General features: G+C 33.8%; 1 protein-coding gene across 10 annotated transcripts; it reads right to left on the reverse strand.

The window, feature by feature from the left end:
* Positions 1 to 2,253: 2,253 nt before the first annotated feature.
* On the reverse strand, positions 2,254 to 14,297 carry LOC135126195 (transcriptional regulator ATRX homolog). 10 transcript variants are annotated; one of them, XM_064052061.1, is made up of 21 exons: positions 14,195 to 14,297; positions 13,698 to 14,144; positions 13,492 to 13,659; positions 13,307 to 13,447; positions 13,215 to 13,259; positions 12,902 to 13,073; positions 12,625 to 12,855; positions 11,909 to 12,571; positions 5,593 to 5,743; positions 5,144 to 5,535; positions 4,790 to 5,094; positions 4,564 to 4,739; positions 4,310 to 4,516; positions 4,041 to 4,252; positions 3,630 to 3,981; positions 3,253 to 3,580; positions 3,076 to 3,189; positions 2,967 to 3,027; positions 2,901 to 2,920; positions 2,434 to 2,562; positions 2,254 to 2,385 (listed from the first exon to the last, which is right to left on the reverse strand). In XM_064052061.1, exons 2-20 carry the CDS (start codon positions 14,050 to 14,052, stop codon positions 2,435 to 2,437), a joined length of 4,221 nt encoding a protein of 1,406 aa, XP_063908131.1. In that variant the 5' UTR covers positions 14,053 to 14,144; positions 14,195 to 14,297; the 3' UTR covers positions 2,254 to 2,385; position 2,434. The 10 variants fall into 10 exon arrangements, with proteins under 10 accessions (XP_063908131.1, XP_063908130.1, XP_063908124.1 ...); XM_064052060.1 differs by having other exon boundaries at positions 2,254 to 2,562; XM_064052054.1 differs by lacking the exons at positions 2,254 to 2,385; positions 2,434 to 2,562 and having other exon boundaries at positions 2,598 to 2,920; positions 13,492 to 13,644.
* Between the last annotated feature and the right edge of the window lie 2 nt (positions 14,298 to 14,299).

Genomic DNA, 14,299 nt, shown 5'->3' on the forward strand with positions numbered 1-14,299 from the left:
ACCGGAATAATCAGAAAGAATAAAAAAAAAATCGATAAAATCAGAAAGAAAATGAAATAATCTGAAAGCATTTATAAGAATATGGAGGAATTTGAGGGAATCTGAGAGATTCGGAAAGTATTTGAAGGAATCTGACGATACCTGTGAGAACCTGTGTAAATCTCGAAGAATCTAGAAAAATCTGGAAGAATCTGGAAAAGTCTGCAGAGATCTGAAATTATCTGGGAAAATTTTAAAGAATGTGAAACGGTATGAAAGGTGAAAATTTCTGAGAGTATCGAAAAAATCTGAAAGAATCTGAGAGAATTTAAGATTTTTTCAAATTCTTTCGAACTTTTTCAAATTCTTTCAAAGGAACCATCAGAAATCCTCAAGATTGTTTAAATTTTTCTAGTTCTGTTCAGATTGTTTCAGATCCTGCTGACTCTTCCAGATTTTTCTAGATTGTTTTAGATTTTGCTATTCCCTGGAGGGAATCTCGAAGAAGCTCGAAAAATCTAGAAGAATCTGGAAGAATATGAACGATTTTGCCGGACTCTGAAGCGATCTAACAGAATTTTAGAGATTCGTAAAAAAAACTGAAGGAACTGGAGAATCTGAGAGAATTTTGAAGAATTTCGAAAAATTAAATCGAATCAAAAAAAAAACACAAACCTGAGGAATCTGGAAGAATTTGAAAGAATCTGCAGGCATCTGAAACGATCTGAATAGAACTGAAAAATTTGAAAAAATCTTGAGGATTCCTGACGGTGTTTGATAGAATCTAAAAAAATTTGATTGGAAACAAACAGAAAGCATCTAAAAGCGTCCGGAATAATCAGAAAGAATAAAAAAAATCGAAAAAATTTGAAAGAGAGAATCAGAAAGAAAATGAAAGCATTTGTAAGAATCTGAGAGATTCGGAAAGTATTTGAAGGAATCTGAGGAAATCTGTGAGAATCTCGAAGAATCTAGAAAAATCTGGAAGAATCTAGAAAAGTCTGCAGGGATTTGAAAATATCTGCACGGGTTTAAAACGACCTGAATAGAATTCAAAAATTTGACAGAATGTGAAACACCGGAATAATCCGAAAGAATCCGAAAGGAAGAATCTTAAAAAAAGGAAAGAATCTGAGAACATCTGAAAGAATTGGGAGAATCTGAGGAAATCCAAGAAAATCTGAGGGAATATGAAACTAAGAATCGGAACGAATTAGAAAGAATCAGAGGAGATCGGAAATAATCTCAGGAAATCTAGACAAATCTAGGTAAACCTGACAGAATCTGAAAAATTTGAGAAAATCTAGAAAAAACGGGAAGAATCTGAAACAGTCTGCAGAGATCTGAAAGGATCCAAAGCGATCTGAGGAATTCTGAGGGAATCTTCAGGGATATTGAGAGAAGTGTATTTTTTCTAGAAACTTTTGCATTAATTTTTGAACATGTTGGTACTAAAATTTATGGAAAACTTGATATTGAATTTTTTTCCGAAATTCTTGATAATAAAATTAATCAAATCGAATTAGAATTTCTGTCATAGAAAAATTACGCACTTTTGACTTGTGAATGTTTCTAAAATTCCATTTTTTCCGAAAAAAATTTCATGTCAACTAAAAACGCAAGCGCAATATAATTTTTTTGACATTTAGATATTGGAGCGTCTTGTCCCTTGCCTCATCAACTTTTTAACTTATGAGCCGCCTAAAAATTAAGTCCCACCCATATCCATCCGAAATTCAATTGTGATGAATTTTTCATTCGTTGTCAGACCAAGGGGGGGAGCCTAATTGCAAAATCGATAGTTTCCTACAAAAATTTACAATTATAAACATGTTTTACCCTTCTTGTTGTGAAAAGAAGACCACATATTAAGAAAAAAAGGGAAAATCTAAACCCTTGTACTTGTATTATCTAATCAATTGAGCGGCAAGTTTATCAATCGGATTTTTCATGAAATATCTGGTTGATAAAGGGCACTTCGCGCCCCATCAGAAAGACACTCCAAACGTAGAAATTCTTACTCTATGGATCATTGGACAGTTAGAATTTAAGCTAGAGAAAGTGTGTATGTTGGGTTGCTTATACCTGGCACTGCCAAGGGTTAAATTTGAAGAATTTTAATTTTGGTTCAACTATTTGAGTAATCTTGTCAATATGGAAGTTTTGTGGACAAAATTATCCTGACAAAACAAATTCTTAAAATTCAGTTTTTAAAACTGGTGAGCATTTCGTATTTCTCAACTATGGGATTCTTGCATTGTTAAAGACACAAAAGCAAAAATATCATCTTTATTTCAATCTCAAAATGGCAAATTATCTCAATTCTATATTTGAGTAGGTTGCTTTACACGTCCTCGACTTTTCATCTGTCTGAACCTCCCTGACTTCCAGCGTCACCAGCGCCATCTGCAACCACAAACATTAACCTCTTTCAAACCACTCACCTCCACCCACTTCATCCCAGCTTATCCTCCAACATTTTCACCAAATCGTCCCCGTCCTCCCGCTTCACTTCCACGTCATCAGCCATCTCGTTCAACAGCTTCAACAACTGATAACTGTTCCTAGGGGCCCTCTTCCTCCCTATACACAAATCAAGGAGTAATTAAAACAAAATCTACCAAAAAACGTTTCATTCAAATCGATATAATACAACGAAATATCCAATCATACAACTTTGTTCAACGCATAATTAAACTCAGCTGATGGCGCTTCATCTGCACCACTAGGCAAAGGCTGCTCTCTTAGCACTTGCGCAATATTTTCCCTCAAATTCTGCAAGAGCTCCGTCGCGGGAAAATTAGCCTGAAACCGATTGTGCGCATTGTGACCACTAAGCCGACCCGGTACGGTTTGGTCAAACAAATGCAGGAAGTTGCTCGCGGGCTGGACAACCCGGTTTGACACCTGGGGGCGCATACCGTTCGGAAGAAACACCCTCCTGAAACACATCGTCAAGTTTGATTCCGACACTGTTACCAACTTACGGCAGGAAGCCACGCGCGTTGTTGTTCATCGGGTTTGGCACCAGAGTCGGACCGTTCGTTCCTACAATATAAAATTAATCGAAAATAGTATTTTATTGAGGATGATTACTCGGATGCAAATACACCCTAAGCCCTCTGTGCGCAGGTGACATATGTGCGGGGAAAATTGGTAGTTGAAATATTGGGTTTACTACTACTGGGGGTGCGAATTGTGGTAGTGGCTCTAGGAAAAAGCAAACAACACATGCGTGATTAAAGCCCACACCATGCTATTATAATGACGTACTCGCCGCCTCCTCCATGTTGTTGAATTCGTCCCAGGCCATTTTTTTATCTTCGTCGGTGAGTTCTTCTTCCGGACGATTTTCTAGTAACGAATTGTGGAGGTGGTACCGGTAGATGTCGTACGTGTTTTGTACCAGTTGTGCCAATAGTTTGTCGGTTGGTACTATCGGGATAGGTCGGTCTACAGTGTATTCGCTAAAGTCGACTTTGTACAATTCTCGAAGGTCACTTGATGTGTATCTTCGCACGAAGTGCAACTTATCTACTACGGTTCCACTCAAGTGTAACTTGACGACGCACCTTTGGTAGATTTTTTCTTCCATGGTGGCCTGAAACAATAACTGACTTTTCCACTTTTACAACAATGGAATGACCTACCATTGACAATAATCTATAAACGTAGCACTTCTTCGTCTGCCCGAATCGATACACCCTGTACATACTTTGGGTGTCCAGAGACGGGTTGTAGTTAGACCCAATCATAATCACTCTATTCGCACCTACTAAATTCAAACCTAACCCACCCACTCTATGGGTAAGAATAAATAATTTAGCAGTCGCGTCGGTGTTAAATCGTCTGCACAACGTATCGCGATCGTCGACCGGGGTTTTACCGTCCATCCTGTAGTAGTCGACGTTGGGTCGCCACGACTGCTGGTTCTCGGTACCGTGGTACTTCAAAAAGTTCTCAATTATGTCCAGTTCGACCAAAAACTGGACGAAAATTAATCTAAAAATATACATAGCAACAAATGTTCAGCCATACACCACAAAGTAAATCAAACTTACACTTTTTCTTTAACGCGTAAACACTCATTCAAAATATCAAAAACTAGTTTCAATTTGGCACTATAATTGACGTTAATGTTAACATCTTCGGGTAACGACACTTTGAACCAATCCTGGGACACGTGACTTACGTCGGCTTCTTGTTCGTCGTCTTCGGTGGCGCCCTCTTCAGTCCGCTTCCGTTTCTTCTTCTTGTGTTTGGGTTTATTATACTGAATTTAAAAACAAAATTAGTTAAATTTGTATAAAATTATAATTTTATTGTTTACATAAAGCTGGATCGTGTAGGGATGCAGATTATTAAAGTTGAGCATCATCACATCTGTTAGTAATTTTTTACCAAGTTCTGTGGACTGTCCAGTGGTCATGTTGATGTACTTAGTGTACATCTCCATCTGTAGTGGCGTTAGTTTTAAACAAATCGTATAGTCGACTATTTCGGGTAAGTATGATGATAGAACTGCAGCTTCCACCCTCTAAAACCACCAATCAAACCCCAAGTCAATAAACCCTCCATACCCACATGTATCGTCTTTTTTAGAAGCTTAGTAAGCACGTGAGTCCTCTTCTTCATCAATTTAATATCTTCAGGTCTGGAATCATGGTACTGCCCGTTCTCGATGGGTGTCGCAAACCGATTTTTATACTCCTCCTTAGTACCCAAGAGGTGGGGTTTAACAAATTCAACCATCACGTAATCTACAACACCCCCAATTATTATTTTTTTTTTTACTATTGGTTCTACAGACATTCTTTGAGGTTGTTCTGCAACGGGGTCCCCGTCAACACAATCCGTCGTTTCGTTTTCACCTTAATCAGCGAATTAAACCTCAAAGTTTTGCTATTTTTGAGCAGGTGCCCCTCATCACACACGATTAAATCCGGCCCTGGATTAGTGAGCGCTTCCAGGACCGCTTTTCTTTGCTCGGGGGTCACCCGCGGCGACAATTTCTCACTAGTCAGTCTCTGGAATGCTTCATAACCCATGACTAGGACGCCGCCATTTTGGCGCCACCAGCGCACGGTTCGGATTTTTTCGACCACGTCACCCTTGCTACAATAACAAAATAGTGTCACTCAAATTTGGGTACTAGAAAAATTACACTATAAAGTAGCGACGAATCCTATCGTCGTTCAGCTGCCGGAAAGCCTTCTTGAATTCGTTCTTCCAGTTAGTAACCGTGGATAAAGGGCACGTTATCAACACGTGCTTGGTTTGCGTCAGGCTGCCATGGGTGAAAAGAGTGTGAATCAAGGTGATAACTTGAAGGGTTTTGCCCAGTCCCATGCAATGGGCTAAAATGCAACCAGTACCGGGTTTACTCTTTAAGATGTCGACGCTCTCGTAGCAGGCTTGCCACATAAATTTAACGCCGTCTTTTTGGTGGGGTTTTAACATGTTGGTTAGGTGGTAATCCACGGTTATTAATGGGTTACCGGTTTGGACGTCCACGTCTAAGACGAAGTCTTCGCGTTGCGACTGAATGGAGTCGATCTACCAAGAATTCAACAATTATAATTAAATTAAAAAAACAAAAAAATGTGACAATACAGCTTTTGAGTGTTCTTCTATCCTCTGAATCCTCTCGTCTTCCTCGTACTTCGCTTTCTGCGTCAACTCGTTTAGTTCGTCGTCGCTCAGAATCGCTCTGATGTTTCTCCTTCCTCGACCCGCATTCTCGTCACTGGTCACTTCATCGACACTAAAAAAAAAAACACACAACGTTGGCGCTACCATAGATTAATATAGATGCGACATACAGGTTGATTTTGCAAAACCACCCTTATTGACATTGGAGTCCTCAACCGCCAAATTTAAATAGTCGATGCCAATAAAAAAATATTTTTGGTACATATTTAGATGATTTTGCATATTTTGTTTAACTAAGAATTAATTCTTTGTGCTTTAATGAATTTTTTTCGGGAAAATGTTTTGGATACACTGTGTTCTATTTTTTATGAAATTTTAAATGTTTTTGGTGACAATTTTTGTGGTTGTTTTCGACACACTGTATGATATTAACAGTGAGAAAAAGAAAATTAAAATTAAAATAATGGAAAATTCCAAAAATTGAGAAAACTCATAATAGAAAAACTGAAAATCGAAAAATGAAACATCAAAAAATAAAATTTAAAAACCGAATAACGAAAAATCGAGAAATCGAAACTCCCAAATTTAAAAAATCGGATAACTGAAAAATCGAAACATTCAAAAACTGGAAAATCGAAAAACCAAGAAATCGAGGAGTCGAAAAGTGGAACAATTGAGAAACCGAAATAGACCAAAATCGAAAAATCAAAATATCCAAATCTCGATAAATCGAGAAATCAAAAAACTTAAAAATTCGAAAAATTGAAAAATTGAGAGATTGAAAGATCAAAAGAACGAGAAATCGAAAAATAAAGAAATCGATAAACAAAAAGTTAAAAGTTGAAAAATTGGAAAACCGGAAAAATCAGAAAACGAAAAAATGGAAAACTGGAAAAACTGAGAAACCGAAATAGATCGAAATCTAAAAATTGAAAAATCGAAAACGTAAAAAGGTAGACACATCGAAAAATCCAGAAGTCAAAAATAGAAAAGCCGAAGAATTGAAATATTGAAAAATCCTAAAACTGAAAAAACGAAAAATCAAAAAAGTGAAGTCGAAAAATAGAAACCTTAAAAAATCGAAAAATTGAAAAATCAAAAAATTAAAGAATTGAAGAATAGGAAAATCGAAACACTCGAAGGTCAAGAAATGGGAAAATCAAAACATCGATTAATTGGAAAATCGAAAAATTGAGAGTTTGTGAAAGTCAAATTTGAAAAATTAAAAAATCGAAAATTTGACAAAATGACAATTGAAAAACAGAAAATCTAAAACCGGGAAGTAGAAAAATCAAAAGATCAAGAAATCGTGGAGTCGAAAAGTCGAACAATTGAGAAACCGAAATAGGCCAAAATCGAAAAATCGAAAAAATTGGACAATTTATAAATTGAGAAATTGACAATCAAAATATTGAAAAATCCAAATCTCGATAAATCGAGAATTCAAAAAACTTAAAAATTCGAAAAATTGAAAGATTGAAAGATCAAAAGAACGAGAAATCGAAAAGTGATGAAGTCGAAAAATCGAAAAATAAAGAAATCTATAAACAAAAAGTTAAAAGTTGAAAAATTGGAAAAGCGGAAAAATCAGAAAACGAAAAAATGGAAAACTGGAAAAACTAAGAAACCGAAATAGGTCGAAATAAAAAATTGAAAAAATGACAAATCGAAAACCTGAACAATCAATCAAATCTCGATAAATCGGGAATGAAAAATGAACAAATCGAACATCTAAAACCAGGAAGTCGAAAAATAGAAAGATTAAGAAATATTGAAAAATTAAAATATCAAACGATTGAAAAATCTAAAATTTAAAAATCCAAAAATTGAAAAATCGAAAAAGTAAAAAGGTAGACACATCGAAAAATCCAGAAGTCAAACATGGAAAAATCGAAAAACAGAAATATTGAAAAATCCCAAAACTGAAATATTGAAAAACTGAAAAATCAAAAACCTGAAAATAAAAAAATTAAAGAATTGAAGAACAATTGTAAAATTGAAAGTTTATGAAAGTCAAATTTGAAAAATTGAAAAATCGAAACATTTGAAAAATTGAAATATGGAAAAGCTGAAATGAAAAATCGAGAAATCGAAAAATCAAAAATTTTAAATATTGAAAAATCAAAATACCAAAAAAATGAAAAATCTAAAATTTAAAAATCGAAAAAGTAAAAAGGTGACACATCGAAAAAGTCAAAAATGGAAAAGTCGAAGAACAGAAATATTGAAAAATCCCAAAACTGAAAAATGAAAGAAAAACTGACGAATCGAAAAACTTAAAAATCCCAAAACTGAAATGTCCAAAAACAGAAGTTGAAAAATCGAAACCTGAAAAAATAGAAAAATTGAAAAACCAAAAACCTGAAATCAATTAATGGAAAAATCGACAAATAAAGAGTTTATAAAAGTCAAAAACTGAAAAATCGAAATACTTAAAAATCGAAAAATTCAAGAACTGAAGAACAGGAATATCGACACCCTCGAAAGTCAAGAAATGGGAAAATCAAAACATCGATTAATTGAAAAATCGAAAAATTGAAAGTTTATGTAAGTCAAATTTGAAAAATTGAAAAATCGGAAATTTGAAAAAACGACGATTGAAAAACACAAAAATCTAAAACCGGAAAGTCGAAAAATCGATGGATTAAAAAATCAAAACATTTGAAAAATTCGAAAACATGAAAATCGGAAATATCGAAGAACTGAAATGAAAAATCGAGAAATCGAAAAATTTAAAATTTTAAATAAGTATTGAAAAATTAAAATATCAAAAAACTGAAAAATCTAAAATTTAATAATCGAAAAATTGAAAAAACAACAATTGAAAAACAGAAAATCTAAAACCGGAAAGTAGAAAAATCGAAATAATAAGAAATCGAAAAATCTAAAATTTTAAAAATTAAAAAATATAAAATTTAAAAATCGAAAAATTGAAAAATCGGAAAAGTAAAATAATCGACACTTCGAAAAATCCAGGAGTCAAAAATCGAAATATTGAAAAATGCCAAAATTGAGATATCGAAAAACTGAAAAATTAAAGAAAAACAGAAAAATGGAAAACCTGAAAAATCCGAAAACTGAAATATCCAAAAACTGAGAACCTAAAAAGTGGAAAAATTGAGCAGTCGAAAAATCCAAAAAGTCAAGCCGAAAAATCGAAACCTTAAAAAAATTAAAAATGAAAAATCGAAAAATTAAAGAATTGAAGAACAATAATATCGAAACCCTCGAAAGTCCAAGAAATGGGAAAATCAAAACATCGATTAATTGAAAAATCGAAAAATTGACAGTTTATAAGTGTCAAATTTGAAAAATTGAAAAATTGAAAATATGAAAAAACGACGATTGAAAAACACAAAAATCTAAAACCGGGAAGTCGAAAAATCGCTGGATTAAGAAATCAAACCATTTGAAAAATTCGAAAACATGAAAATCGGAAATATCGAAGAACTGAAATGAAAAATCGAGAAATCGAAAAATCTAAAATTTTAAATATTGAAAAATTAAAATATCAAAAAACTAAAAATCTAAAATTTAATAATCGAAAAATTGAAAAAACGACAATTGAAAAACAGAAAATCTAAAACCGGAAAGTAGAAATGCGAAAGATTAAGAAATCGAAACATTTGAAAAATTTAAATATGGAAGAGCTGAAATGAAAAATTGAGAAATCGAAAAATCTAAAATTTTAAAAATTAAAAAATCTAAAATTTAAAAACCGAAAAATTGAAAAATCGGAAAAGTAAAATAATCGACACATCGAAAAATTCAGGAGTCAAAAATCGAAATATTGAAAAATGCCAAAACTGAGATATCCAAAAACTGAAAAATGAAAGCAAAACAGAAAAATGGAAAACCTGAAAAATCCGAAAACTGAAATATCCAAAAACTGAGAACCTAAAAAGTGGAAAAATTGAGCAGTCGAAAAATCCAAAAAGTCAAGTCGAAAAATCGAAACCTTAAAAAAATTAAAAATGAAAAATCGAAAAACTAAAGAATTGAAGAACAGGAATATCGAAACCCGTCAAGAAATGGGAAAATCAAAACATCGATTAATTGTAAAATCGAAAAACTGAAAGTTTATGAAAGTCAAATTTGAAAAATTGAAAAATCGAAAATTTGAAAAAACGACAATTGAAAAACAGAAAATCTAAAACCGGGAAGCCGAAAAATCGAAAGATTAGGAAATCGAAACATTTGGAAAATTGAAAAATGGAAGAGCTGAAATGAAAAATCGAGAAATCGAAAAATCAAAAATTTTAAATATTGAAAAATTAAAATACCAAAAAAATGAAAAATCTAAAATTTAAAAATCGAAAAAGTAAAAAGGTGACACATCGAAAAATCCAGAAGTCAAAAATGGAAAAGTCGAAGAACAGAAATATTGAAAAATCCCAAAACTGAAATATCGAAAAACTGAAAAATGCAAGAAAAACTGACGAATCGATAAACTTAAAAATTCCAAAACTGAAATGTCCAAAAACTGTGAAGTTGAAAAATCGAAACCTGAAAAAATAGAAAAATTGAAAAACCAAAAAACCTAAAATCAATTAATGGAAAAATCGACAAATAAAGAGTTTATAAAAGTCAAAAACTGAAAAATCAAAATATTAAAAAATCGAAAAATTCAAGAACTGAAGAACAGGAATATCAAAACCCTCGAAAGTCAAGAAATGGGAAAATCAAAACATCGATTAATTGAAAAATCGAAAAATTGAAAGTTTATGAAAGTCAAAATTGAAAAATCGAAAATTTGGAAAAACAACAATTGAAAAACACAAAAATCTAAAACCGGGAATTCGAAAAATCGATCAAAACATTTGAAAAATTCGAAAACATCAAAATCGGAAATATCGAAGAACTGAAATGAAAAATCGAAAAATCTAAAATTTAATAATCGAAAAATTGAAAAAACGACAATTGAAAAACAGAAAATCTAAAACCGGAAAGTAGAAAAATCGAAAGATTAAGAACTTGAAATATGGAAGAGCTGAAATGAAAAATTCAGAAATCGATAAAAAATCCAAAATTTTAAAAATTAAAAAATCTAAAATTTAAAAATCGAAAAATTGAAAAATCGGAAATGTAAAATAATCAACACATCGAAAAATTCAGGAGTCAAAAATCGAAAAGTCGAAGAATCGAAATATTGAAAAACGCCAAAACTGAGATATCGAAAAACTGAAAAATTAAAGCAAAACAGAAAAATGGAAAACCTGAAAAATCCGAAAACTGAAATATCCAAAAACTGAGAACCTAAAAAGTAGAAAAATTGAGCAATCAAAAAATCCAAATAGTCAAGTCGAAAAATCGAAACCTTAAAAAAATTAAAAATGAAAAATCGAAAAATTAAAGAATTGAAGAACAGGATTATCGAAACCCTCTAAAGTCAAGAAATGGGAAAATCAAAACATCGATTAATTGTAAAATCGAAAAATTGAAAGTTTATGAAAGTCAAATTTGAAAAATTGAAAAATCGAAAATTTGAAAAAACGACAATTGAAAAACAGAAAATCTAAAACCGGGAAGTCGAAAAATCGAGAAATCGAAAAATCAAAAATTTTAAATATTGAAAAATTAAAATACCAAAAAAATGAAAAATCTAAAATTTAAAAATCGAAAAAGTAAAAAGGTGACACATCGAAAAATCCAGAAGTCAAAAATGGAAAAGTCGAAGAATAGAAATATTGAAAAATCTCAAAACTGAAATATCGAAAAACTGAAAAATGAAAGAAAAACTGACGAATCGATAAACTTAAAAATCCCAAAACTGAAATGTCCAAAAACTGAGTAATTAAAAAATTGAGAAATCGAAAAATCAAAAAAGTGAAGTTGAAAAATCGAAACCTGAAAAAATAGAAAAATTGAAAAACCAAAAAACCTGAAATCAATGAATGGAAAAATCGACAAATAAAGAGTTTATAAAAGTCAAAAACTGAAAAATCGAAATATTTAAAAATCGAAAAATTAAAGAGAAAAACTGAAAACAGAGAAATTGAAAAATCAAAAATTGAATAAATAGGAAAACTGAGTCGACATTGGCCTGAGTGCGCAATTAATATTCATGTACATGGATTACCTAAACTATAAATTTTTTGAAAAATTTTGCGAAATTGGAAAAAATCTTGTATGATACACGTGAATAAACGAATTTTACCCACTCAAAAACATTATCACACTCAGCTTCGCCTAAACTGTTTTTTCGTTGGATAAAATTCACTTTTATTCACTTATACCACAAATAACTATTTTTCTATTGTAATTTGCGCAAACTCACAAAGTGACATCATCGCTGTCAGAATTCGAGCCTTCCGAATCCGTAATCACGACCGCCTCCCCGTCCGTCTTGATCTTAATCTGCAACTTCTCTTTCTTATCTTCGTCCTCATCCTCGTCGGCTCTCTCTAGCGGGTCGTTGAGCACCACCACGGGCTCGTCCTCGTCTTCGCTTTCCGAGCTCGTATCGAAGAAAATCTCGTTCCTCCAACTACCCTTCTTCTTTTCGGGTCGCTCCACTTCCACGACCTGCTTGACTTCGTCGTCGCTCTTGATTTCCTGAATTTCCGGTTCTTCATTTTTTGGTTTTTCTTCGTCGTCTTTATTTTTAGATTCTAGATCCGAACTGGTGTCTGAAATGTCCGAGTCTATGTCTATGTCGTCGTCGTCGTCTTCGTCGTCTAGGAGATCGACTAGTTCGTCTGCTAAAGCGGTAACGTCTGGAAGCGCTTCGTTCGGTACAGATGGAGGACGATCGATTTCTAAATCTAACTGTAAATCTAGATTTTGATCTTGATCTAGTGCGAGGTCTGGAGTTACGCTATCGGACGATGTCGACGACGACGAGCTACTAATAACTCTGATTCGCTTCCGCTTTTTTCTTTTAATTTTGTGGATTTCTTTGACGCAGCGACGTTTGTTGATGGTGTGCGTATTGCACAAACTGACAAAAATCGGGAATTGGTTAAAAACAAAAACAAATTTTTTTAGTCATACTTTGCTATTTCGTCGTCGTCCATATCATCCAACCGCTTGTCCAACTTAATGTCGAACGTTTTGAGTCGAAATTGCGGTTCTTCTTCTTCTGTTGAGCTTTCAGAGTCTGAACGACTTTTTTCGCTTTCTGAATCCCGCTCTTTCCACGACGTTTCGGGTTTCCAGTCATCGCTTGAATCGTTGTCTGACTCCCTGGCGCTTCCGTCGTCGCTTGAATCGTTGTCTGACTTCCTAAAACTCCCCTGTAATTTGTACATAAGCCAAACTTTCAACTTACATGGACTCGTCTGAATCCGTTAAACTCGATAACGAAATTTCGTTTTCGAGGATTCTCAACGCTTCATCGCTCTCCTTCTCAGTCACTGGACCTTCGCCAATAGCTTTATTTAGTAAGTCTAGAAGCTCGTGATTGTCCTTTTGAACTTGTTCTCTAGCATCTGAAGGCATTTCTGTTAATAAACATTCGACAAATTAGCGAATGTTTGTGGTCTAGAGACGCCTTCAGTGATTAAAAAAAACTACGACTAGACACAAACAAAACGGCGGCTACTTAAAGCAACAACACAAACACTGACTAAAATATTAAATACCTTTGTTCTTTTCAAATTTATCTAACTCAGCGGCAATTAAATCATCTAGAAAATACAAGCGTGTATTCTATAAATTAGTAAAGCTAAATTACCATCTATATCGTCGAAATCAAAACTTTGAGACTCTCCATTAACTCTCTCTTTCGTTGGCTCTTCAGTTTTGTCATCTTGTTTGTCCAACGCATCCAACGCTTTAGTAAATTCGTCGCCTGATTCATCCCCATCTGAAAGACCTTTCACAAACAATACAACTACTTACTGACGTGTCAAAAATTACCGCCAACAGAGCCATTGGTGACCGGAACATCAAAATTTCGAACGCTCTTCTCACTATCGGTATCACTTCCACTTTCCGCATCGCCGTTTTTTTCAACAGTCGCGCTGGACCCTTGCTTGCTATTTTTGTCACTTTTGGGGGGCTCGGCTTGCTCTACATCTACGACCGCTACAATTTTGTTTTTTCTTGTATACACACCTACTCACCTTCATCCGGCGTTAAATCTACATCAGTCTCTGCAGCAGCTGCACTCTCTTCTAAACTAAAATTCGCTTTTTCCGTAGGACTAACTACATCTTTGGGACGTTCGTTAAGAGAAGCACTTTTTTCATAATCACTAATGGCAGTATCAAACGTATTTTTAAACGCACTTACATTGGTATTGACGCGATCTAAAAGGATTTGTATGTTGGTAGATATGGAGGAAACTGTCTCCTGGCGCAACAACTCGGCATCGTTTAGGTACGTATTTGACTTTCTTATAACCGATGCAGACATAGACATTAAGTCTTTAAGCACGTCGGCAAACGATTTTTGCAGCGTTTGCAGCGGATCAGACATGGCAAACTATCACAGTAGAGGAATCTAGGAAAGTGCCGACTCGGGTAAAAAAAAAGGTTATGTTGTGTTTATTAATTCCGGGTGTCACTATGCTACAAAAACAAGCTCAGAATAGCCCAACTTACACAAAAAAGGGGCTTACCATTATTCAACTAATGCATTTCTAATAACACCTGAGTTTGAAAATAATAACCACCCAAAACTTTTCTCAAATCGTGAAATGTCAACGCGCGGGTGACAATCGAGT

This window comes from Zophobas morio, unplaced genomic scaffold, assembly GCF_036711695.1.
Source record: "Zophobas morio isolate AGI-343-1 ecotype UQ-CSIRO unplaced genomic scaffold, CSIRO_AGI_Zmor_V1 ptg000010l, whole genome shotgun sequence".
NCBI lineage: Eukaryota > Metazoa > Arthropoda > Insecta > Coleoptera > Tenebrionidae > Zophobas > Zophobas morio.

Excerpts from the sequence above, each read along its gene's own strand:
- LOC135126195 (XM_064052051.1), bottom strand. The coding sequence starts at position 14,052 with ATGTCTGATCCGCTGCAAACGCTGCAAAAATCGTTTGCCGACGTGCTT. Across the intron at positions 13,660-13,697 it reads AGATTTAACGCCGGATGAAG|CGGTCGTAGATGTAGAGCAA; the intron begins GTGAGTAGGTGT and ends ACAAAATTGTAG. Across the intron at positions 13,260-13,306 it reads TGATTTCGACGATATAGATG|ATGATTTAATTGCCGCTGAG; the intron begins GTAATTTAGCTT and ends TGTATTTTCTAG.